Source organism: Callionymus lyra, chromosome 2 (assembly GCF_982586985.1).
Source record: "Callionymus lyra chromosome 2, fCalLyr1.hap1.1, whole genome shotgun sequence".
Taxonomy (NCBI): Eukaryota; Metazoa; Chordata; class Actinopteri; order Syngnathiformes; family Callionymidae; genus Callionymus; species Callionymus lyra.
In genome coordinates this window covers 27,832,814-27,859,703 of record NC_141819.1, presented here as the reverse complement: position 1 = coordinate 27,859,703, position 26,890 = coordinate 27,832,814, and the positions used below count along the sequence as shown (strand labels likewise).

Sequence of the window (26,890 nt, the reverse complement as noted above, 5' to 3'; positions counted from 1 at the left end):
ATAAAACATTTAACCCTTGTGTTATGTCAGGGTCGAGTTGACCCGAATGCCTGGAAAAAAAAAATGTTTGTGGTATCCCTTGTGTTATCTCATGACCCAGAGAGAACTCAAAGGTGAAAAATGATTTACAATGATGGCCATCCTGCAGAAGTCAGTTTAAATTACATCGCTTAAAAAAAAAGAAAAGGACAATACATCTATATATTAAAAGATCCACTGGGTCATCTGGAGACATTAAGCAATGTAGCCAGTGAGATCATGAATTTATAGTTAGGCTAGAATAATATTTCAGCCATTTCTACAAAACACAGGACACAGAGAAACTTGGGTGGAGTTGTAGTGATGGAGCTGAAGACAGCTGTTCGCTGACTTTAGGAATACCTTATTATTAATCAATCTTTGAGTATCAAATGCATGATAACGTATACATTTAAATATATATTACCATCATATGACTGTTGAAGAAGAGAGGCCGTGACAAACAATCATTTTTTCAATTTAATTTCTCCACAAAAACATTAAATAAAAAAGAAAAATTAAAAAAAAAATCCAAGAACATGGAATGTTTTAAAGCTGGCCTGGAGGCGATCAGTTGATGCACCTTGACTGGAAGTGACAGCCTGTATCTCCCAGGAGCAAAGATATAAAACTATCTTTAAAAACACAAACAACAGATCGAGTGTGAGATTCGCCAAAAGGTCCGTAAAATGTTGGAATGTCGGGTTGGACCCTTGGAAGCTTCAATCTGGCACACAGAGCAGAAATGTCGAGAACAGACAGAACCGATTAAAGTCACCTGGACAGACCAGAAGAGATGAACGCCGCAGAAAAATATCTTGGAACCGCTTCGGAACGAACATGTCCTTATTATCCAGTGTGAAGCTCGGGCTGATGTCGGGAATGTGATCTTTGGTGGACGACAGTCGAGGTGCTGCAGAACAACTAAAACGTCACTCCAACTCTACAATCTTCAGAACAACGTTCACCTAATAGTGAACAGAAGCTACACCTGAAAGTGCTTTTCCTCCACCACCTTTGTTTTTGGTTTACAGCTGGCACTAGTTGGTCACACAACCTTAGAAAAACTGTAGGAATCTTGAGACTGTTAGCTTATCGTAGCATTAAAAAACAAACAAACAGGAAACGGTTTTCCCAGGAGCAACGGAAGTGACTTGAGGGAATGTGCTGGAGTATTTCCTCGGCCCAGACCGGGCGACTTCCTGGAGTCTTTGCAGGCACTTTCTGGGTTGCTAGGCGACCCGAGGAGACAGCAGGAAGTCCCAGAGTGTGATTTCAACCTACAGATGGAGCGCACAGCTCACACTGGAGCCTGTTAGCACTGGAGCTCAGAGCTGAGATGATCAGACCAACAAGATCGAGGCTTGTTGGACGTGAAAGCTGCTTCAGTCCTGCTGCTAAAAACACAACATGTCGCTGCAGAAGAACAAGACAGCGACTTGTCGGGCCATCGATTAAACGGACCTGAAGAAGTCTTCGGTGCCAGCTTTAAAAGCCGTGACATAATCAGTACCAGCTTATTTATCCGGCTTCTCAAAGATCCTTAAAAAACATTCACCGGGAACATAAAGTACCTCTTTAAAACTTTTTATAAAAGACTCTCCTTTGTAAATACTTTAAAATCTTCAAAAAAACAATCTTGTGCAAATGAGTCATGTAGTCACGGAGTCGGCCATCAGAGGGCGCTGTCCTCAGAGTGTTTGGAGTATTTGACACACTGTGACGCTCTCTCGGGGGGCAGCTGAACCCCGTCCGCGTGGGGGAGTCGAGGCGTGGAAGTCTTTTGGAGGGAGTCCGCGGGGCGGGGGGGCTCCTGTGTGAGGTCTTTGGTGTACGGCAGAGTGTCGCTCTCGCTGGAAAGTAGAGTGTAGTTCTTGTCAGAGTCGGCGGCTCCCACCGGACTCGCCTCGCTTTGGTTTCTGATGTTGCGCTTGTGGAGGGGGGAGGCAGGGGGAGGTCTGTGGAGGATGTTCCTGCGGGTGTCGGGGGGGAGTTTATCCAACTGCCTCCCGACCTGGCCGGGGCTCGGACACAGCGTGCCCTGACACGCCCTGATGAAGTATCTGCAGATGCACAACCAGACCTCGTGTCAATCACCAGATAAGAAAGTAAGCAAGTATGTAAGGGTTGTTAGGAAGACGGAGCGTACCGCGGCACCATGGCTGCCACAGGTGTGACGAGGCAGAGCAGGTAGAAGACGGGGTCCGTCATCAGGCGCTGCATGGTCCAGTACGGGTTGGAGGGCGAGTAGCAGGTGGGACACGAGGCGTTGTAGCACAGAGCCACGGTGAAGAACAGAGCCACGCTGAAGCTCATGGACAGCCAGTGGAGCCACGTCTGCAGCAGAGGACACAGAACATCACTATCTCAGAAGCACCAACACACATTTTTATTTATTTATACTCAAAATAAATGAACAAACTGCTTTGGCAGTACATAGAGTTTCTAAATAAATCTATTGTGAATTATGACAAAAGTGAAATTTTCAGGTGGAATAAAGATAAAACTAGTGCCGTCAAGAGATTGAACTAAATAAGAGATTGAACTGTAATTAATTCATCTATTTTCAATATAACATAGACATTCATGCGGACAAGTTTTTCTTTTAAAGTCATGACTGTGGCAAATAAACAAGAAAGATATAGAATAAAGAAAAAAGTGTTTTCTTGAAGGAATAACAGACTTGAACAAACCTTGTTCTAGGAGCAAATATGACACACTTTACTTTCATGGTTCATATTTCACTTAAGTGTGCGGAAAGATAATATACTTGGAATCATTATTCACCATTAACATGCAAATATGCATGGCGTTTGTTCATCCTTATTAAACCTCTGGCCGCTGTTAAGTCCAAAAGAAACAATTAAATCCTGCAATGACTGAGGATGAGAGGATACATCATCTCCAGCAGCTTTAAAAAGTGATGTTTGGACATATTTTGGTTTCAAAACAAATAAAAGTAGTAACTACTTCTTAAAGAGTCATGTGGTCTGTAAATTCTGCAACGCCAGAGTCAAGTACTCCACAATACTACAAATATATCCTACAGTATAGTAGTATATTGTATTGTTGCCCCCTGTATCGTGATTGTTAATCAGAGAGACAAATCAATTTCCACTTCAGGGTACAAAAGAACAAAAATATGATTTAACAAAAAGTAAGAAAAAGTTAGCAACATGAATTTTGACTGTGAAAAATCCTGAATTAGGGGTGTCCAAACTTTTTTTTTTAAAGCAGGCCACATTTGATGACCAGAAGTAAGCAGTGACATATCAAGACTTATCTAATTCAGTTAGGTTCAATATGTACAGTTGAATTAATGTTATTTATTTATAAAACAACCTGGTTAAATAATACAGTTCATAATTGAGACTATGGGCCTCAAATAAAAATGATTTCATATTTTAGGGACGCCATGAACACTTAAAAGAAAAGTAGCAACATAACTTCCTTGTTTGTGACCAGTGACACTACGTTCTAAAAGCCAATGGCTCCGGTGTTTGCCTGCGCTGACAGAGTCAATATCATTCAAGGTGTTGTGTCTTCCCTGCTGACAAACACTAACACACGGCCGGATCATTAATCTACTGTACAGGGAAGGAGAAACAAACACCGTTTGTTTCCACCTCTAATTGACTTTCACAGCAGATCACCAACCACGCTCACATGTATTCCTGCAGAGATTCTGTTCTGGAACCTTCAGCCCGCCGATGCAAATACTTCCATCATCGCAGTTGTGGGGAAGGACATTTCTCATGTAGGAAAGTTGTCAGGCTAAATTTACTACCCGCAGCATAATGGAAAAGACTGTGATTTAATGTGGGTCATAAATTAAAAATGGTTCAGGACGAGACTGCATTTCAGCCGAGGATTATTCAGAGAGGTGTCGGAGATGAGCGTTCAGGACTCAAGGTATGCGCTGGTGTAATGGAGTGTGAGGCAGACCCGCGGTCAGATTGATGCTTCTACATGCGACAGTGGCTTCAGGTTCAAGTGTAATTAGCTTTGTTTTTGGGATCTCAACCACCGCGTCGACACAACATGGCCTAATGATGTTATCGTGACACGGCAATTCAGAGAAATTAATGGCAGTATTAAGCTGGGATTGTGATGACTTCCATTTGTAATTGTGAGCATTTAACAATGATTCTGAGTTATCGTGTAAGTTGCTCATCAACCAAACCGCTGAGAGTCAAACTCAACATTAAATCAATGTCTATAGAATGTACCCTGAATATAAGCTGCAACAACTGAATTAAAAACGATAAAATAATTTGGCTTATAAACAAAGTATGTGCAAAGATGTTGTAAGGTTGAACATGAGATATCAACATACAGATAGTTCACAGCAACATTAATAACATTGTATTAAAATAAATACAGTTTTCCAAACAGTGCTTGTAACACAGCAGTAAAACATCTGGATAAAAACAACAGCCTTCCTACTAGATAAGATAAATTTTTCTCCTTCAAATATCTTTTGTTGTATTTTTGCATTGACTTTTGTTTTTTACGCTGCCGTCTCCAATTGATCAGATTGATCACCTTTAATCTGACTCGTATGCATTTATCTGTGTGGATTTGTGCATGGTTTGCAAATTAACAAAGCAAAATAAAACTATCATTTTTCCCTGCTCATGATCCCTTCTGTCTTGTGCTACTTGTGCTTCCTGTAAAATCCAAAGATTAGCTGCATCGGTGTGTAAATTGCAGACTTCAAAGCCTGTGAAAAAATGTTGGCTAATAGTCTGGAAATACCTGAAATTAATGCTCATAAACACACCAAAAAATTAAGTAATTGTAACTGATTTATCAAAATGTTTTGGTGATTTTATGTCCATTTAATTCAACAACCATTTTTCCCACCCTTCACTCTCTCAGTCTTACTCAGCTGTTGTGCAGGTGGGGCTTGAGGTGAGAGTCTAAAGAAAGTATTACATTTAAACCATCTTTTTTTTCTCTCTCTGCCATAAAACGATAACAAAAACTAAAAAGGAGCAGCGATACTATCAACAATATTGCAACTTTGTTATTCTGACGATCAAATCACTTACCCAGGTTTTGGTTTCCATACCCAGCTGAAACAGGATGGTCAGCAAAGTGATGGTAGTGATTGGGGTTCCCCAGGTGAACAGGTCCACGTCAGAGTCGGCGTAGGTCTGCGTATAAGGGCGGAGCCGTGAGAAGAAAGCAACAAGTTTCATAGCGGAGGGGGAACTTACAAAGTAAGGGATGAAGAAGCAGACCAGACTCTGGTAGAAGGCATCAATCATGTTCATCCAGAACATGTATGGCTTGTATTCCTGAAGAAGCAAATCATGTGTTAACTTCATGACCATCAAATAGAGGTCTTCTTTGGCATTTGACGTGGAGAAACTTTCTGGCAGGTTTCATCAAAAAAAGATTTGTAGAGCCTTCATTAAGTGTAACGTGAACCTACTGCACTGATAGTGCCACTGGAACCATGATTCTCTCGATTGGCCTCTTCTGCTCTACATTTTCTCCCTAATCTCCCCCGTATTTACTCTCCTTCTCCCCCCATCCGATCGCAGCAGAAAGTAGTCTGGCTCTGCTCAAGGTTTCTGCTGGTTTATGAAAGTTTTTTCCTCGCCACTGTCCCCAAATGCTTGCTCATTGCGATTGGCTGGGACCAGTTTTTTAGTCTTGAGATATGATGACACTTTCAATAAAACTGTATTAAAAAAATAAAGGCGCTTTTATACACCAATTATATAATAAATATCGGATACACTCAAAATAAAGTGGTTTGTTGAATGTCAGAAACATTTCTATATGAACAGTTTGAAAGTTTTACTCTGAACTAGTGAAGGCCAAAAAGACGCATGTGGCCCCCTGGGTATGATTTCTATCCATACAGCATTATGCGGCAACTGAACACAATCATCTTTCAACTTACAACTGACCACTGGAGATCAGAAACACAAAAGCTGACGGTCATAATGCTGGAGAGCAGCTACACTGAAGTATTACTGAACACAACTACTGATAACCACCATGAAGAGTCCAGAATAAATCACACGTTGCATAATGAAGAAATTAGTTATCGTTCCATTGTTTGGGATGGAATCAAATTCCGTGAAATGAAAAATGTCAGAAAATTGTTTCACTAATCAGATTAGAAAATGTAAATAAATGTTCTAATCGTCAACATGTAGCGCTGAAGTCACCTCAGAGTTCTGTCCGTTCACGTAGAGCTGAGGTAGTTGCTGAAGCGTCTCTGCTGAGACGTCTTTGTCCAGAGTGCCAGTGATGAGTTGTGGGAAGGCGGAGAACATCAGGTTGAAGAAGATGAGATACCACTGATCAATCATGGCTGAACCTGAGAAGCCGCAGTAGAACTGATACCAGAAGATCAGAGCCACAAACATCTGTGAGGAAGGAAAACAACTCAGCGGGTGGGAGTGAAGGTGAAGATGATGATGATGATGGACGGACAACCAGAGTTCAGATGATGGGCCTAATTAAAACTTGGAATGGAGCAAGAACATTAATTAGACATTTTTAGACGACAAAGATTTGGGTCAGCCCAAGCCGAGTCAAACAAACAAGTTTGTGGAGAATCAAACTTTCTCTAGAATCTTGAGAATTCAGGCCTGGCTTACATGGACTTGTCAAATCCACCACGCCTGTTATTACGCAAGTTCAAGAAAACATATAAATGGAATTATTGTAAACATGTGTGTGCTGAAGGTGAAACAGGTGCGTAAGACAAAAGTTGTTTTTGAATTACAATAAATATGTTTTTAATACTGTAAACGTCTGTTTTTTAAAGGTGTATCCATGGCTTCCAGCCTCATGTGGACAGTTGATGAACTGCAACTTTTTTTCTGTATTGGCTTCACCTTTTTTTTAACTCTTTTATAGAGCGTCTTAATGCAATAATTAATAACTACAGCTGATTATTAAGTCTTTGCGAGGAATGAAAATAGTTCATTTATAGCATCGACTGAATTAAATTGACAGTGACTTTCTTTAAACATCGAGATGTAAGTAAGTAAGTAATTTTTATTTATATAGCACTTTTCCAGACCAGGGTCACAAAGCGCTAAAACAATCAAAACAATATTCAATAAAGTATATACTTTAAAGGGCAAGATAAAACTGATAACACAACAGGAGTTCCAGAAAATCAAGGAAAAGCCTGAACAAATAAAAACGTCTTCAGATGTTTCTTAAAGGAGTCATGTGTGTTGGACTGGAATTCAGCGACAACAACATGGTGTGTCTCGCTTCAGTGTGGAGAACAACTTACAGCATTCTTGTAGAAGAAATAGAGGATCATGTTGGCAAGTCTGGAGTAGCACCAGTGTCCATGCACCAGAAGGAGCTTCTGGAGATAGCGAAAGCGTGGGAGGGCAAAGTCGCTCGCCATCACTGCCTGTAAAACACCACATGGATCCAACATTTTAATCTCCTTCCTTCTCCTCCTCCTCCTCTTCCACACGGTCCACACACACCGACACGGGCAGCCATTAGAGCGCGAGTGGACCAGCGTCACCCGCCTCCCTCTTAATGAATCTTTAGTGGGTATAATCTTTCCGAGGCAATAACCCATAAATGGAATCTCCACCTTCTGGGATTCCTTGAAACAGCAGCATCATTTATCACCACTTAAAACAGAATCCTCCCACGCTGACAACCTGTGCTGGTGACCAACATAGAAGAGCTTTTCCACCTGAGATGGCAGCGTTCTCATTGATTGTTTGCGTGGCTGCTGGGTAAAGGGCTGTGCTTCCAATAAGTGTTTCTAAACGACTACCTGGAAGAAAAGCCTGTTAATCATCTGGCAGAGTCTTGGCCCCCCCGAGCACACGAGGGAGCTCTGAGGAGTGACCACTGTCCCATTACCAACAAATTTGATTAACAATGATTCATCTGGCAGCCTGTTTAAGGACAGGACGCAAGGCCTTAACAGATGCGCTGCGTCGCGGCAGCAAGCCTGAAACACTCCTGGAAGCTAATTGGGAATCTCCATCACGGCTATTCCCCCCTTTTCTAGAACAGGTACTTGTTGTGTGAAGTCGGGGGATGGGAGGCTCCCGCCGTCGTCCGGGGAGATTTATTGACTGCTATTGACCGCGAGCCCGGGTCAAGTCCAGCGAGAAGGACTCAGAAAATACCCCATAATGATTTTTAAGATGATTCCCCCGGCCGAAACTGTGAGGGGAAATTCACAAGTTATCACATCATTAATCAAAGTATAAAATGAGTTCAACGCTGCACCCAGTTCTCCGCTCTTCACTATCATTAAAGAAACTCCCGTGAAGATGCACAGATGCTACTGTAACCTTGTGGATACGATGCAAGGATAATCAAATGTCGGCCCCACTGGACTACTTGGTCACTTTTCTGGGATGAAGAACACAGTCTTATCAAGCTTGAGAGATGCTTATGCAGCTGAAAGCGTCTTTGTTGGAAACTATGAGCATCAAAGATGAAACGTAGATTCAACTGTGGATTCACAGGAGATATTTGATGGAGCTTCATTGATTGTTGATGACACGCTAATAAACCTAGATTGAACTAAAAGGGTAAAGAATAGGTAGTCAACAATTGAAAAAAAAAACTTTTGGGAAAATACCAGAACCTTTAACCTTATTTAAAAGGCACTTAGGAAGTCAGAGTGAAAAAATAAAATAAAATGTAAATGCTATATCATGACAAACATCACAGCAGTGTTTCGTCTAAACAGAAGTGAGTCTCACCTGCATTCCCTCCTGTCCAGAGATGCCCACTCCCACGTCTGCCACCTGGATCATACTGACATCGTTGGCCCCATCACCTGAGGTCAAGAGAGATGAGGAGGAAAGGATTCACATTTTAAATGGGAAAGCCTCCCTTTGCTGGAAGCAAATCAAGATTCATAAGATTGATTCCATAGCACAAAGATTAAGGGATTTGCTTCTTAAGAATTTGGAAAGAGTAACAAGAATGTCTGAAACTGTGGCCACAGATATGTGCGTGCTCAGGTATCTTCCCTGGTGTCAGAGTGATCCCCCTGCTCTCTCCGAGGGTTTCAACAATCAGCTATGATGGCTTACTCTTCAGTTTCTCCACAGGTGGCTGAGTGGGAAGAACTTCTTTCCTGTCACTACAGTAAACAGTTAGCTCTGGCATTGCTATGGGAGGTATTTGATGGAAACTTGGAACTGGCCAGTTACAGACACTAGAGCAGGCTTGGCGTTGGTATATCTATAAAATGATTATAATTCATAAAAGCTGCCAACATTTAATATTACATTTCAGTTAGCTTGTTGTTAAATATTTGATTCTAATGGATTTTTTAAAAAAGTGGAGGGATTAGGGAAAAATCATTATGAGGAGAATAGAAAACAAGATAATTAATAAGCATTTGCGAGAGTAAAATGTTGTATATTAATGGTCCCATGTGTAGTAATTGCATTTGTGGAAGATGACTATTGACACTAGGGTTCACTTGAAGGCAAATTTATATATCACTAATGCACACCATCTCCTATAATATAAAATTGCTATATAACTGACGTCTAACCATGACTTTCATTTTGGGCAACTTTGTGAAAGCATTTGAAATTTCCTCAAGGGTACTGTAGCGTACATGAGTTAACAGTATACAGTATATAATATAAAGCTAATAAAAAGGAAGAATAAGAACACATTTTCAAACCACAATGAAGTTGGGTCCAAGTTCAAATGGTACCACCTGACTATGTGTGGGATTTATCCTCAAACACAGTAGAAAATATCAAGTATTCCGTCATCGGAAAAACTTTAGGTACTCCATTTAAAACTCTAATGATGACCAAATATAAACATCTACAAGGTATTAAGCACCATTTTCAAACGGATATTCTTGGTATTCTTATTTAAAGATACACACTTGTTTTTTTCCTAAACAGAGGAATATAATGATTTTCTTTGTTTCTGTTCTAATCACTGAATGGTTCATTTAAACCTTAAATGATTGATTTTCTACAGTAATCTCATAAAACACAGACCAGCATTGTATAATAGGAAGATGACTGTTTGTCGCAGAGCAAACATCATCTGTTGTCTGCACACTTGAAAATCTGTGTACATGTGATGAGCTACAGCGATTACTGCTCACAGCCGTGCACATGGCAATGACATCCAAGAGCTAAAAACACTCTCCTTCTGTCCTCGGCGGGACACAATAAATAGCACCGAGGGAGCAGAACAAAGGTCACATTGACAACGTCAGGAGTCCGAAGGTGACTGGACGAAGTGTAATTAGGAAGAACCTTCAATATTCTGAGTTACTCACTGAATCTATTTAAACACTCGATATAAGCTTATGCTTGTATTGTTGTTTTTATAAAGTTCTTCCACAAACTCCTTTAGAACAAACACAGGGCAGTGTGGACCAGCTCACCTATAGCCAGGGTCATGACCTTGAGTTTGTTCCGCACCAGCTTGACCACCATGCTCTTCTGCAGCGGCGTGGAGCGGCAGCACAGCACGGACCGGCAGCTCCTCGCCACGGCCAGGAACTTATCTTCCAAGCTCTTATCTAGGGCGTAGGCCAGCGTCCGCCCGTCGATCACCAGGCCCAGCCGGTGCACCAGGAAGGGGGTGGTGTGGGAGGATGAGTGAGTGGAAGTTTGATAGATCTCAAAGGGTACAGAGTCAGTGTGAAAGACTTTGGCAGCTTGGTCGGTGGAGTTGCAGAGGAATTTGGCCTGGATGTAATGTAAACTCTCCTCCAGCAGCAGTGCACACGCCTCCTGATGAGAGACAAAGCAGTGTCAGGACAACACCTGAGTCCGAGTTCACATCTGGACCGCAGATGAAGTAGAAGAGTGTAAATTTACATGACGGTCTGAGCTCATTGTTGGGTCTTAGCTTTTATTACAAACAGGTGAGAATTTATATTGAAAATTACTGTTATATGATCCCCGAGTTAAAACTGCGGTTAACACCACAACACTCACTTGGGAATCGGCATTTAACGTCAGGATCTCCTCCTCGGGGTCCAGGAGCTTGCAAGCGTACGCAATATTGACGGCTGTTTCTTGTTTGTCGCCCGTCAGCACCCATATCTGCAGGCCGGCCTTCCGCAGGGAGGCGATGGTTTCTGGCACACCGTCCTGGAGCCGGTCCTCGATTCCAGTTGCACCTGCGTGTGAAGTCGAAACTTAAGATTTGGATCATTTAAGTTTAATCGACTTAATTAAAAAAAAAAAAAAAAATGCAATTCTGCGTTTTAGGAGTGAACATAATCAATTACCGGTAGTCATTCTGTGCTTTTGGTTCAAGAATAATGATTGAGTAACGACTTTATATACATAACTAGGTGGGTTTTGTGCTTTTGAAATATTTCCGATATTACTCTCTTATCAATTATTAAGATGTGTGAGGAAAGGCTGCGTGAATAGAGGTCAGTGGCATAAACGTGTGTGTTTTCCCTTTTCTTTTTTAATATAGTTTTTAGATAAATATTAACTTTCGAATTTTTTCAATAAAGTACAAGTATTTAAGTATATTAAATTCATTAAACAATTATTCTTATATGATCCTTCATCAACATACAACTCATTTTAGGGTCAGAGTAAATTGAGTATAATAACTCTTTCCTACTGAAACAAAAATAAACACTATTTTTGAAGTTATGAAATCTAAAAATGAAATCTTGATAACAGGTTTGTGCTTCAGATTTTTCAGAAAGGGCTGGAATGTGGAACAGGCGGATGCACAAATGTGTGTGTAACTATTGAAATCTTTGAACACTAGCAGTTGAGGAGGGACGAATTACCTAAAAGATGGAGGTTTGTTTCTAAACGCAGCGCTGACTCGTACAGTAACTCATCTCTTCCTTGGATGGCGCTCTCTGCCTCCAGGTGGCGCTGCAGCCAGCAGGAGTACTCCTCCTTGCTGAGAACCTGAAGATAGTTGAAACAAACATAAAAAAAAATAAACAGAGGAGCAGCAAAGGTTCCTGGGAGGGCTAAGACCTTGAGAGGGTGTTTAATCGTGTACAGTGCTGATGGGTTTTCACATAAGGAACCTGTGGGAATAAATTAGCAGCCTGGGAAAGCAGCACAGATCGTAGATGAGTCATAAAAAAGACGATACATCTGATCATCTGTTGGCTTGGAATGCAAGCTGCCAAATCCACACAAGGGTCCACAGTTCTGTAATTTTCTTCTGTGGTAAATTTAGTGGATTTGTAAGAAAATAGCCTTCAACATGATAAAAATGGGCCTCTTTAACTGTAAGGCATATTAATGTGTTTGGTATACAAGCAAAGAACCAAAAAAGGAAAAGTCAAAACTGCTCAAAATAGTCCCCTGGCAATGTTTATTTACCCCCCTCCACCTCCTTTGGATCCTTGTTACCTTTTTGGCAATGCATAGTGTGCGAAGACCATCAGCAGCATAGAGGTTCAGGTAATTCTGGGTCCTATAGATGATCTTTCTTTGGCGTTTTCCTTTGGAGTTTCCTTTAAAAAAATCAAATCTAAATGAATAAACTCATTCAAGTTACATCTAAATTATACGTTAAAGAAAATGCACCTAGATACTAGGTTTTGGAATGACTTTGGCACTCACTATATGAAACAAAAATATATTTTTAATACATCATGTTGTTGAGAGTTTAACAAGTCTTTGTCATCTGGGAATCTCGGACATCTTTTTGGACGGGATGCAAACATGTTGGCAACATCAGATGATGGTGCAAGAGCCAAAACTAAGATGGCCAAGACTTGTAATCTCCTTAATAACACAACAGATTGGACAGCACTGATCCCATTCCATGCCAAAATCATTTCTGCACCGACAAACTCTTGTCAACACAAAACCTTTAGCTGCTTCTCAAACGACATCAAAGTGAGAAGTTGAATTTGTTTGATGGTAAAGCATTGTTTATGGTTGGGAATGTTATTCTTCCTCTATAGTTTGTTGCAACACATCTTCAATCGTCAAATTTGATAGAAAACCATAAACACCAAAATAACCGTCAGATCTAGTTTCACCTGTTATTGCATGAGCTCATACACTTGAAAAACAGTCAACAATCCCTTTCCACAAACTTCAACTTCACATGAACACTCAAATTAAAGGAGCAGTAGAAAAGTAAAAACTGAAGCTCAGAAGTCTAACAGAAAGGGTGTTTGATGGGTTAAATCATCCCTCGATCCAATCTTCTATGTTATCAACAAATTAATATTTCATGGTTTTGTATTCCTCAACTTTACCCATTTACTTAGCTATAAAACATTTAGTGTCTATTTTCTATTGTCTATTTTCTTTCACTTGTATTGTGTGAACTGAAGTTCTGAATTTAACCCCAAAAGTTGCAAACTGGAAATGCAAGTATGGGAGGACAAGTTGAAGGTATGTCGGTCCAGAAAAATGGACTAAGCAACAACGAAGGGCAATTGATAGAAATATTTCAAAAACCAAAGGTTTTTTTTTTTTTAATGGGGATGAGTTTTACTTTTATAAAAAGGGGGAAACTATGTTTGACAATAGGACATAAAGGTTTAGTCCAGTATATATATGATTTATGATTTAACAATTATTAATACAATTATTAAAAGTGGATAATTACATCTAGTTTAGTCTATTCAATTGACAGCTAAATATAGCTCAAACAGCACAAGTGAAAACACCAGATGATGGCTGTTTATATATAGAGTTCTGTGGAAAAATGTGCACTCATACTTTGTGTTTATTTGAGAGTGAACACTGCCACAAAACCGACTTCAGGACTACGTCACCCTGACTACCTTCCATCGGTTCCTCTGTGGTCGCCTCAATGCAGCCATTATTATCCGGCCCAGGTTACGAGGCCGACGGTCATTCGTCACCGACACTGGCAGGCGTTGAGGCACTAAAGTGCTCGGACACACCCCACGACTATTAGGACTAACGAGACCAAACGCACAGTCTGACAAACAATATCCACCATCTATCGCGACGAGAATTGAGACTAATGGTTATTTGTAAAGCGCCTTTCTAGACCAGGGTCACAAAGCGCTTTAACAATACACAGTTAAAATATATACTTTAAAAGGTCAAGACACACAAGACAAACACAGGAGTTCCAGAAAATCACGGAAAATCCTGCACAAATAAAAAGGTCTTAAGATGTTTCTTGAAGGAGTCAGTAGATCCATCAAACTCAGAGGGAGAGGAAGATCGTTCCAAAGCTTAGGAAATGAGACAAAGGCTGAATTCCTTTTAATCTGGCTGACATTTTAAAAGTGGATTTATCTGATTAATAATTATTAACCAAAGTCCCGAGACCTTTTATGACATAATCTATTGAAGTATCAAGTCACTTAGAAGGAAGAATATGTTTCTTATATTCATTCTTTTTATATTCTTTGAATATCCACCTTGAATTCCTGAGCTCAAAATCAACAATGAAGATTTATTATCAGCTCCAAACAACCGACACGACTGGAGGCTAATGGTTTTCTTTCCAAGCATCCCTGGGAAGTGTCTGGTTGTGAACAGAGGAAAGTGCTTGTGCAGCCCATTGTGTGCCTTGAATACTAAAAACCTTCAACACCTTTCCATTTAATGAAGGAGGAGGAACACAGTACGAAGTTAACTCGACCGGGGGACAGAAAAGAAAACAAGGTCCAGAAACAGGACCAGTCAAAGCAAGCACACAACTCCACTAGAAACACTGGTTACATAAGCCTGTAACTAAAAACTTCACAGCAATGGAAAAGGGAGGTGTACGGAGGGAGCGTGGTGACACAGGAAGTGTCTTTAAAAACATGCACAGGCATGAAAGAGAGTTAATACATAGAACACGAATAAGTATTCATAGACATCTTTAAACAGCTGGATATTGAAGGGGTTAAATGTATTCTGTTCAGCACGAGTCTGCTCGCGATTACAGGAACTTTCCCATCCGTGCTGCAGGCAGTTTTCAACACCACAATTCTTAAAACCACAACAATCAAAAAAAGGCTTTCCCACCTGTATTTGGAGGTTTGATGAGGTCCATTATAACGGAGTCTGCTCCTTTAGTGTAAACAGTGATCTGGTCCGTCATCGGATGTCTCACCACCACAGACATTCGTTTCCTCGTAGAGTCAAAACACAAAGTGTGCAGAAGCTCGAAGCTCAACTTCCCCAAGTGTGGAAGTTCAACCGTCACCTGGTCAGGGAGACGACCCACCAGGGAGCACTTGTAGGCCCTCGCAGCGTAGACCAACGCAGCCTCGTCCGGTGACTCGGCCTCGTATCGGAGCTCTCCCTCCTTTGGGTTCCAGACCTTGCCGTCGTAGCATGGAGGAACGGGGCTGAAGGCTAGATGTTCCTCGTCCAGCTTGGTGAGCGTGCTATCTGCCGACGGGGACGACAGCACGCTCGAGCAGCCCTTGTTGGAGGAGCGGTTGGTGATGAGGCTGGAGGAACTGCTGCTGTTGGAGCCTGTATTCAGGCGTCCCGGTGTGAAGCGTTTAATAAAGTCCTCGATTGTTTTCACCGGGGACTTGAGCTCAAATCGCATCCTGACCTGCAGCGCAAGAGAAGAGTTATGTAGGATCACTTGTGTAGGTTTTCATCATTCATCATACGGGAAGATTTATCGTGTAACAATACTTATTCTAAGGTGAGTGATTAGACAATTATAATGCATATGCTCGAGAAAAAACAAACCAATGAATGTGTCTACAGTCCAAACATTCAGAGTCTCTCTTAAATAGATGGACCTCTGTTGTACTCATCAGTGTGTGTCTGTTTTCACAAAACTCTTTTTAAATTAGTATTTACATTAGAAAATAGAAAATGCATTTAAGCCCCGCCCAATGAACACACTGTTTTTCTAGACATGAAATCTTGTATACCATAACCACACCCACTCGGCTGTGATTGGTCAAGCATCCAGGTTTGTCACCACAAGTCATCAATAACGGAAGTAGCTACCTCCAAGGGACTCGTTGTATAAACAAAATGGGGTGCGATTACGGCTGGCCTCGAGGAGGAGTGAAGACCATTATTATGTCATAATGGACTCCGCTTGCGTAACCTCTAGTTCGCCAAGATTTAAGTTGGGGGATAACTTTATTGTCTTACTGAGAGACTTACTGAATCCTGGAGAGAAATACTTCAACATTTGAAACATGCGAGTGAGTCGGGAGAGTTAGGTTTTCACATTAGTTGCTATTTAAGTTAAGCATTCTTATGTTTCCATGTTGTCATTCCTTATTAAATGATGACAATACTAAATAAGCCTAGCCTAGTAACCCTTTCACAAGAGAAGGAGAGCCTTTGAAAATGATAACATGTTGGAAAAGTCATGCTTTGGTGCACATTAAAACCTTGTGACATGACATTTCTCCACACCACAGATATAAACATTTGTTCCACAAGAGTCTACCTTCACACCATCACAGATGCCTCAGATTCGTGCTTCAAAATCTCTTGTATCCCTCACACAACATTTCTTGTTCTATGTGAAACAAACGTAACTGTCAAGTAAACAAGAATTTATTCCAACACATAACTCATAAAAACCCTTTAGTGCTGGTAAAGGAAATTGTAAAAGAGTTACGATATTTGATTTATCTACCTCCCGAAGGTCTTTAGAAACCAGTCAATTGTTTCTACAAGACAATGGCAGTGAGAGGGACGCACTTTGAGATCTCTGTATGCCACGATTCCCACAAAAAAAAGAAAAATCACACACACACACACACACCATTGTACAAAAATTACACTTAGGATAAGAGTCAAGGGACTAACAAAACAAACTGCAAAAAAATGTTACCTGACAAACAGAATCAAAAACCGGGAACAGTTTAAAAAAAATGTTTAAATGTTTTTTTTTTTTATCAGAAAATCTCACTGCACGTCTCAGGTAAATAAGGCCAAGGGGCAAGTACCACTTGTAAGTTCAACATCTTAGCTGTTGGGGCAGGAGAGGATATCACCTCTGAGCAGGTCAGCCGCACCCAAACCCAAACCAGAACAATAGACGGATACAGGAGCTTGAATGCACCGAGAAAGAACTTCAAAGAGAGGAAGAGAAAACGGCAAAAGCTGTGCGAGAAAGGATAAATTCAAATGATGCATTTGATATATATATATATATATATATATATATATATATATAAACTATTAACTAGCTATCAATATTCAAATCCCTAAAAAGGCAACAAAGGATAACATGCAACTACAATTACGTTTTTTTTGTATTGTAAATGTATGTATTCAATGTCTCAATATAATACAACATGTTCCAACATAATGTGTTATATCTTTAATAGTCGATAAACATATAATTATTAGAATTATTATCTTTGATTGAGCCCCAACACAACAGTCAAACCAGCTACTTGGCTTAGTATAGAAAAATCTATTCTTTAACTAGTGTTCAGAAAATGGATCGGTTGTTTTTTTTTCAATTATTTTGTGTATGACATGAATTGAACTACTTTAAAGTTGAAAAGCTGTTGTGATTTTACCTTCTGTCGGGGCTGGTCTGGGGAGGACACCACCACGGTATTGCAGACCGTTAGAGCGATGAAGAAATCAATGATGTCAGAGAGGTCAGAAGGCAGCTGAGACATGGGCTGGCTGTGGAAGCGCATGAAGTCCATCTGACTGCTGCATTCATTGACTTTGTCTAGGAGCTGAGGGTCAGGTGTGATATCTTTCTCCTGCAGGGCGAGGAGAGTTTATCAGCTGCGAGCCAACAGTCAAGAGGGACAAAGATGAAAAACCAGGAGGTGCACTGACCATGGGGCTGCTAAAGGCCGTGTGCTTGGACAGGATGCTGGCTCGCTTGGCCTCTGCACGGCTGCCCGTCCTGCGATGAGACTTGGTGCTGTGGGAGCGCAGCACCACTCGGGCGCTGTGGTGGCTGGTGACACTATCACGCCTCGGCAGCGTGCCGCCATGAGACGTGCATTCCTCTTCCTCAGAGTCCATCTCTTGGTACATGGCGATTCTCTTCGCTGAATGACACAGGCAAGCATTAGCGCGAGAAAATTGTAAACAATGTTTGTGCTGCCCGTTTATCTCACCGTTGGCATCGTGCGAGTACTCAACACCTGCCACGGTGCAGCGACGAAACACCATCTTGTTCTCCGTCAGCGTGCCCGTCTTGTCAGAGAAGATGTATTGCATCTGTCCCAGATCCTCAGTGATATTAAGAGCTCGACACTGCAGGTGAGAGTCTGTCTCTTCGTCGTAAAGATCCATGTCCTGATGGATGAAGTACACTTGGCAGATCTTTACTATTTCGATCGACACAAAAAGGGAGATGGGGATCAGCATCTGGGGAAGGACAGAGAGGACACAGTATTCAGCATGATGAAAGAGACATTCTAAGCAAGTGTTAAAGTGTTATTTTTATACTATAAACAGCTACAATTGGATGGGTTTAGAGAGAAAGCATTTTGAGAAAAAAGTCAAAGATTGAAGAAGACACACATGTGTGTGCAGCACCAGATTACAAAGTGGATATCCAGTGGGTAAGTTTTTATTTGAGGGGTTTATAATGGAAGTGAGTTAAAGCAATGATGATTTGAAAGCACCACAGCTCTAAATAAAATGTTGATCCTCGTAATAATAAAGAACTTGGCTTTAAAAAAACTGAATAAAAGGGAAATACTAAATACTACAGAGGATGAAGAGAGAAGATGAGAGAATAACACGGGACAATGATGATGTACACTACAATAATGAAATCAAAAGCATTTAATTAAAAACCAAACTAATAATTCCATGTGAATAAATTGGAAGATAATCAAATTAAATGGATTGCATTTTAATTAACTGAAATCCTTTCAGCCACAGCAATAGTGAATGATATAACTTGAACGTACTTTTTAGAAATTAACTCACAAGTTTTACTTTTCAGTTTAAGACTCCATTTCCACATTAGGGCCTTAAATCTGCCTGCTTAATCTGACACAGGTCAGCATGACTCTGTCACTGACGTCTTTACATTCAACAAAAAAGCAATATAACTTTTTACCTAATGAAGTTGGACAAGATTAGAGCAAACACAACATTATGAGGATGGCATTTTGAATTAATATAAAATAAACAATGAATTTAAATTGGAAAATGGAGGCATTTCTAGAGCGTAGAGTAGAGAATTAGAGATTATAAACTCTTATCCTTTTTTTTAGTTTCTCTTTTTTCTTATTAAAAAAACACTTGAGAATGGTATGTATATCCTATGTATATCCCATTCATTATTTGACATTTACCTCAACTTCATTTAGTTATTTGTTGCTGGGCTGTGTGCGACTTTAGGAATATCTTGATATGGTCTAAAAATGTATTATTAATCATAATGATAGACAAGCTAGTCATGATGTTGTGATACATGATTATATATGTCCATAGCTTGCAAATACAAATACAAATGCAAATACAACTTTGTGTTTATTTACACTATAGTAATTTCAAGTCTTGTGCAGAGGTCATCGTCTTTCGAAAATGTAAACTGTATAAATATATATATATATACACATAGTAAAAGCAAAAGATGTACTTGTTGTACAGCTGTTACAAAACACAAAAACTGCTCATTTGGAACAAGATTAGAATCTTAAGGTCAAACACCCTAATAGAATTTAATAATTAAAAGTGAATTGATCAAAGTGTTTATACAAGTAAATACACACAGATCTCTAAGCAAAGGTGACAGAGTCCATTTTTCTACACCACCTTCTTTGTGTCGTCCTTACCTGAAAGACGATGATACATGTGAGAAAGAGATAAATGGCAGACATGATGGGTGATAAGTCTGTCCCTTCTGGACCAAGAACGTCAAACACTGGTCGCTTATCTCCATACTGAAACATCCACAGCCCGTGACCTGCATGATGACATCACAAGGTCAAGAAAAACCCACCAGGATGAGATATAGATCACAGTGGTCTCAGACCTTAGGAGGAGATTCATCAGCTCAGACAGTAGAAGTGAAGGAGAAAAGAATAAAAATACTGTTTTAACAGTGAAAACTGACCAACAGCAGCAAACAGGCACATGACCAGCAGGATGATGACACACCAGAACACGTCCACATTCATCTGTCGCTCCAGTTTGCTGCGCTTGTAGCGCGGACCGTTGTTGTTCAGCATAGCTTTGGTCTCGTGACCTGAGGAGACTCATGATGAGCAGCAGGGCCTTGAGAACAAGATCTGGATCACAATATTCATGCATTGGAGGCCAACCTGCATATATGACGATTCCCACGGCCTCCTCCGTGTTACGAACCGTGCAGCCGCGAAGCAGCAGGTTCTCCTTATTCAGGGCATCTCTTCTTCCGCTTTGATGTATTCTGTCATGAACAGACATGAAGAGTCAACCAAATACTGTAAGTTTAGTTATATTGACACTCACTTTAAGATCAAATAATTATAATAAGGAAAAAGAAAAAGTCTGTGAGATAAATGTAACCAGAGCAACACAGTCTCAAAAGGTCAGAGTAATGTTCCAACTGGTAAACAAACTGTTAACTGGTTTAAGGAACAAAGCAGATTTTTAATCGCTTCTCACGGGCTGTCAAAGACTGGCTTTTAGACCACCAGTCCTGCTCGCACTACTAGTACCAGAAGGGTATTTGGCCGTCAGATGACATTATTAGATTGTACCGTGTTTTTTTTTATATTATTGTGTTTCTGCTTTATTTATATGTGATGTATTATGTAAACTGCCTACAGATGGAAAGTAGCATTGTGATAAATCCGGTGCAGCCATCTTTTTAATGGAACTGCACATTGTCCTTTTAAATAAACTGAAACTTAAAAGTTTGTACGTTCTCTTCAAGCTAGAATGGCTTCCTCCTCCCTCAGTCTAAAACATACAAAACAGTACAGAATGTCCACGCCATGTACATAAACATGAAAATAGCACCTCAAAAAAGTCCTAGAATAAACCAGTAATAAGATGAAAAAAACTATCATTTGGACTGAAAACAATTATAAAAATGTATCCAACAACAACCAACCAAAACCTCTCTTACACTTCTGTGTTTACGTGAGAGAGTCACTGACTCCACCATATTTTCTGAAGGGCTCACAGCTTCATATCAATCAAGCTTCAGCGCTCATCCTTTCATCACAACCTCACAGCCAGATCACAGTGTGAAGACCAGATCCAGCATTAATGTGGCAGATAAGATCTCTTTTTGTACGCACGGTAAACAATTTATACATTTCCAAGTTTCAAGAGCAAATCTCCATGAATCTCCTGAAAGGTTCTTGTAATAGGTTTTGCGTTGGTGGAGTTATTCAAAGCTACTGTCAACATGTTTACAATCAGGAGAGCTCATCCTTAGGTGTGAGAGTGTGTTGCGAGTCGACACGTCACCACCATTATAGATGAACACCAGTGTCATGAGCCGCTCCAGTCCCCACACAGTGTGTCCTGGTGCTGCTCACGCTGTTCAAGAAATTGATAATGCCCTGAAGAGGCAGATGGTTTTATCTCCCAGGATGCAACTAAATTAGAGTCGATGCTGTCGGCCATTATCAAACAAATACAGTAAACCCCCCTGCCCCCGTCCCCCCGTCAATACACACCCCACCACACTGACTGCTCCACCTGTGAGGAAGAGCTCGAGCTCAACTGTAGCCCGGCAACCAAAGACTTGCAGCATCTGGTCTCCTCCCAGCAAAGACAATGTAATTATCAAGCGAGTGTTGGCCTGCAGAACAGTTTCAACTTGAATTTTATTGTTGTTTTACTTCACATATTTACTCAACATGTTCAAGTGTGGGTCATTGTTTGACAAAGGTTGATGGGAAACAGTCACCTAGTGGCCACTCTTAAGCTTGTTTCCTAAACAACACTAGCAAACACATCTTAACTCTAAAAGATTCTGTAAATTTGACAAGTATAATCATTAAACAGGACACACCAGGAGGGGGAGAAATACTCACATGTATCCTCGGAATCGGTTGAGGTCATTATTTGGCTTCTCACATTCAATGACGCTGATGTACTTTAACGGGTCAAAATCACAATCCTGCAAACAAACACACGAAAAGCTTGGTAATCGCACAAGGATGTCAGAGAAATGGTAAAAAACGAGGCAACACAAACACTTATTGGAACAAAAAGAAGTTTGACTCTAAATCTTAATAGCACCAGAAAGTAAAATAAGTTTACTCACTTAGACAAAAATGAATAAATGCATGTACAATTCTACATATAAAAATTTTGAAAAAGAGAGAAGGAAGTAAATAACAGTTAATCAAAAAGATTGTAAACACTATATATATATATATATATATATATATATATGAGTCATATACTGTATAAATATATATATATATATATATATATATATATATAAATATATTGTATTCATGCAATCAAAACTACTTTCTTCAGCTCCACCAGTTGCCACAACACTCTTGGGTCTCGGTGAGCCACAGTTTTCCCCCGTCTGTAATTATATAGGTCAGCTCCAAGCGATTGATTTCCCCTTTGAGGAAGACGACAGCCTGGTCAGCGTTGACCGAAATGTCTCCATAAACAACCCTTTTTTTTTTTTTAATCACAACAAGTTCAAATCAACAAGAAAAAAAAGGTTATGGGGAGCCTGGGAAAAAATATGGACTTGGAATAAAGAAAATCACTATGAATAAGACACAAGGTTCAACAGAGAGTTGTGGAACACAGTGTTTGCATCTGACACTATTTTATTCTGTTGTAACTTATCAGGTTTTAACATAGTAAGTTGTGTGAACAATCTGCCCATGATGAACAATTTAAGGCTGTAAAGGCATAACATTTGTTCATATAAAACACAATTTACTTATTGACACTTATCCACAACAAAAATCTTCTGCATGTTTGGATCATTCCTCTGGCGAAAGAGCTTGAGTCCCACAGGCCACTCACCAAGTGCCTTAAAACCGCCATGATCTGTTAATGAGAAGTAAAGAAAAAATATCTCACCAAGTAGAAGAAGCTGCGGATAACCTGCCTCTGCTTGAGGTTGGTCTCTCCATCCAGGGTGGCTGTCTCGATGTGGCACAGGTTGTCCGGGTCGCTGGAGCTCAACAGCAGGACGTCAGCTGGGAGGATCTCATTACACCGTAGTTTGATGAAGTCTCCCACTCGCACCTCCTTCCAGTACTTCTCCAGATAGCGTCTCTCAGATCTGGAGTGACAATGAGAGGTTTATCATTAAGATGGAACTGCACAACTACTGTTTCAGTGCTAAAAAATATAATAAAAAGGTTCTACGAGTTCATGGAATAGAGAAATAAAAAATAGTCCGATTTGTATAATACATCTTGGTCATTCACTTTGCACATGCTTGACATCAGACACATGTAGCAGTGACCAATAACTATATTTATTTCCACCAAATCCAAACCCACATATAAACGTTTTAAGACAGGTCAATGTACAAAAATATGAAAAGCTTGAGAAGATGTACCTCCTAAACCCCTGACACTTTGACAACTAATGTGTTGATGTAAGTGTGTCTTAAATAGATGTTGGACTCTATCTTATCATCAGTATGTGTCCGTTTGTACAAAACTATATTTTAATTGAGATACTTAGATTAGAAAATGTGCTTAAGCTCTACCCACTGATAACAATTTGTTTTTCTGGAGATTAATTATTGTTTACCATAACCGCACCCACTCTGCCGTGATTGGTCAAGCATCAATGTTTGTTACCGCGTGTCATAAATCCCATAAGTCTCCACCTCCAAGGGAATCATTGTATAAATAAAGCAGGGCGTGATGACAGCTGGCTGGAGGAGGAGTGAAGACCATCATTACGTCATAATGGACTCCGATGTGTAACCTCTTGTTAGTCCAGATTTCACATGGGGAGAAATGAATAAAGTTCAAAACATCATCATGATGAGGGACTTACTGCATCTTGGAGAAGAAGACTTCAACATCTGAAACATGTGAGCAAGTCATGAAAGATGGGTTTGACATAAGTTGCCTAAAAGAGCAGAACCTGTAGAATCTAATTATAGCAATGGACCTTCTTACGGGTTTTGAGAAGGAGGTGTTTTGGGGTCAAACAAACAAGACTCTTGGGCCATGAATACCTCTCACAGGACACATGTTAAAGTCCTCAAACAACCCACACAAGACTGAAAAAAATACTGTATATTGCCTCAGGATTTGTTTTTAATAAATATGTTTTAATACAAATGGCAAAATATCGTGAACGATAGATCAAGGAAAATATTTGAATGTAAGATTATATCAGCTGAATAAATGTAAACTAAAGTGTCACACTTTTTGCAATGTTTTATATCCGAATAGCTCAGAAGAATGTTTTACCTTACATGTTTATTTAAATCTTTCTTTACAAATCATATTTCAAAGATAGCCTTTCAGCAAAATCAGTATGTTATCGAGCTTTTCTGTCCTCTCACGCTTTAGAATAATCCAACAGAGCCTTCCATGTAAACAGAAGATAAAGTACTGTTCTAATAAGTCATTAAAAGTCTTTTTTCAGAGCAATTTGAAGATACTCCTATAAAAAACTATTTTGGGAGGAGGTGGTAAAGCCTGTGCAAATCTTATCAATATTTACCTACTCTGCAAAAGAAAGATAAATAAGCTTTGATTTACCCGTTTCTACATACATTCTTAACTAAATGATTCATCAAAAAAGAAGGATGGAATATTGAAGTCCATAAAGTCAAAAAAAATTTCAGTCAACCAAATCAAAACATTAACCAGGACATCATTTTCATGTACAATTCAAACACGTGGATAGTATTTTTGGCCATGAATGAATGAAAGCAATTCAGCGTGACGTGGGACTGGAAAAACAATCAAGCATGTCTTTCAAAACAGCAAAAAAAATAGTGCAGAGGCGAACACTTATAGTTTTGTGGACATCACTACTACAGCAGGTTGTAGATACATAAGCCATGAACTCTCTTTTCACAGTAAATAAACACTATGTTGAATATGAATTCCCTGCCGTTTCCCAAATTCCAGTCTTCATGTATTCACTTGAAAGTCTGTGTGTACAGGTTATTTTAAACCCATAGGCCAGTAACAAGTGAGAATTCCTTTTTAACATTAATGTGGGGACATTGCGAGCCTGATATTCTGTCTATTCTTTTTATGGCCATCTTTAATTGTTAAAGTGCTTTGTGACCCTGGTCTAGAAAGGCGCTTTACAAATAACTATTACTTACTTACTTACATTTTTGCCTACAACTCTAAAAAGGAACAGATTACTTTACAAATAATCTCAACCCTCAGTCGACATGAGGTGGAGTAGAAAACTAGTGAAATTTGAATTTTTAATAATGAGTGCAAATGAATTACAATAGATTTTACTTTGAATAAACAGCAGAAATAGATTTCAGCAGACTTCAAATTTGAGCTCAACCCAAGCTTGATCTTTCCATTATTGTTCATTAAATTGGGTTTACATGATAATGGAATCGTGTTATTTTGTCATTCTAAATGTCAATGTCACTCCCCGACAATGTCAGTTTATCCTTGATAAAACAAACAAGCTCTGCTGGACGGGATCCAGTTTTACTGTTGCCCGGGACGACCAACACAGATGCCTTGCACATTGGCAACGAAGCAGAAGCCAATTCAATTAACTTTGACAGAAGAACCCGGGTCAGTACTTCAAAAACCATGGAGCTGCGAAAAAACACTGAGCCTTTTGACTGCCATGAAGTATGCTCTGTACATGGACACGACAGGGCGGCTTTTCATCCGGGCCGGGGCGAGAAAGCAGCCAAAAGGGAAGTGAAAAGGAGGAGAGAAAAGTGTCAGGAGCTCACCAGGTCCACAGGTATGAGTGAACCTGAGCAGAAACATCAGATGTGGCTCATTTAATTCACTATGACCTCTTGACCTTCTGACTGTTATCTGACAGATTGACAGCTGTATGTGGGGGAATTATCTTGACCCCAATGTCTGGACAAATGATGAGGAGAAAAAAACCAAACATCTGGAGACAGCTGAGGCCAGGCTTACCTGCTGTAGACCAGGCAGTCCATGTGGTTTATCTCCTGGTCGGACCTGTGCCTCCTGTAGTCCTCCCACAGGTCTTTGATGGCGGTGACGGACAGGATGAAGACCACGGGGGCCAGGGCCAGCTCGGGCTGGAACGCGTTGACCACCGGGACAAAATTCAACAGGGCGATGAAGACAAAGTAAACATTGGCGAATCTGTGGAACTGCTCGAAGAGATTCTTGGGCAGGAAGGAGAGCAGGGTGTACTTGGTGGTCTTGATCTTGTTGCTAGCGTAGTGGCGGTTGGGGTTCTCGTCCCTCTTGGCGTGCTGGTGGTGGTCGTGGAGAATGTTGGCGTGGACGACCCTGGTTTTGTTCTCCTTCTTCTTCTTCCTCCTCTTGACTGTGGAGGCTCGGGTCATCTCGGCTTCTTGGCTCTCCCGCGCCATAGCAGCCCGTCCTGCTCCGAACTTTCACGAGTGTCGGCGACAAAACAAGTCAAAGTCGCTCGCTAAGTTCTCCTCGCGTGTGAAGCAGAGCGCCCTCATTTTTGTGTCGCTTCAGTCACGCCATTTGCTTCTTTTTATCCATGTCGACTCCTCTTTCCACTCTGGAGAAAACTTTTGCTTGTTTGGCTGCAACTTTTTTCTTTTTTTTTCCCCTTCTGGCTTCTGGGAAGGATGCTGAGATTGGAGGAAGGCTGGAGAGGGACTCCCTCTGCTAGAGAGCGGATCCACAAATCATGTGGATGGGCAACGTCGTCGAATCGCGCGGCCGCGCAACATGTGTAGATCTGCGACGGCCAGCAAAGTCGGGAAGCTCGTGAGCGCGCTTCCTCGGAAATGTGAGGCGGTGGCCCCGCCCCCACCCATCCTGCTGTCTCTGTCCAAGTGCCACGCGGTACCAGTGGGGAGGAAAGTAACGAGTACTCAACTACTCTTCACAAGTATT

The 26,890-nt window shown here is 40.6% G+C and overlaps 1 protein-coding gene across 1 annotated transcript; it reads right to left on the bottom strand.

Moving 5' to 3' along the window:
• Window positions 1–491: 491 nt before the first annotated feature.
• atp10a (ATPase phospholipid transporting 10A) lies at window positions 492–26,594 on the bottom strand. The gene is made up of 21 exons (XM_087784429.1): window positions 25,961–26,594; window positions 22,929–23,133; window positions 21,905–21,990; window positions 20,195–20,301; window positions 19,987–20,118; window positions 19,706–19,836; window positions 18,029–18,281; window positions 17,742–17,959; window positions 17,468–17,662; window positions 14,976–15,516; window positions 12,375–12,478; window positions 11,792–11,918; window positions 10,971–11,155; window positions 10,412–10,763; window positions 8,745–8,821; window positions 7,292–7,417; window positions 6,207–6,407; window positions 5,241–5,321; window positions 5,073–5,177; window positions 2,168–2,355; window positions 492–2,081 (listed from the first exon to the last, which is right to left on the bottom strand). The coding sequence occupies exons 1-21, from the start codon at window positions 26,386–26,388 to the stop codon at window positions 1,694–1,696; spliced, it is 4,230 nt and encodes a 1,409-aa protein (XP_087640555.1). The 5' UTR covers window positions 26,389–26,594; the 3' UTR covers window positions 492–1,693.
• Window positions 26,595–26,890: the final 296 nt, after the last annotated feature.

Bases quoted from the DNA above. Each gene is read 5' to 3' on its own strand.
- atp10a (XM_087784429.1), bottom strand. From the start codon at position 26,388: ATGGCGCGGGAGAGCCAAGAAGCCGAGATGACCCGAGCCTCCACAGTC. The intron at 18,282-19,705 runs GTAAGGACGACA...GTCCTTCCCCAG, and splicing joins CATGTATCATCGTCTTTCAG to ATGCTGATCCCCATCTCCCT. The intron at 12,479-14,975 runs GTGGGAAAGCCT...ATTTTTTTAAAG, and splicing joins CATCAAACCTCCAAATACAG to GAAACTCCAAAGGAAAACGC.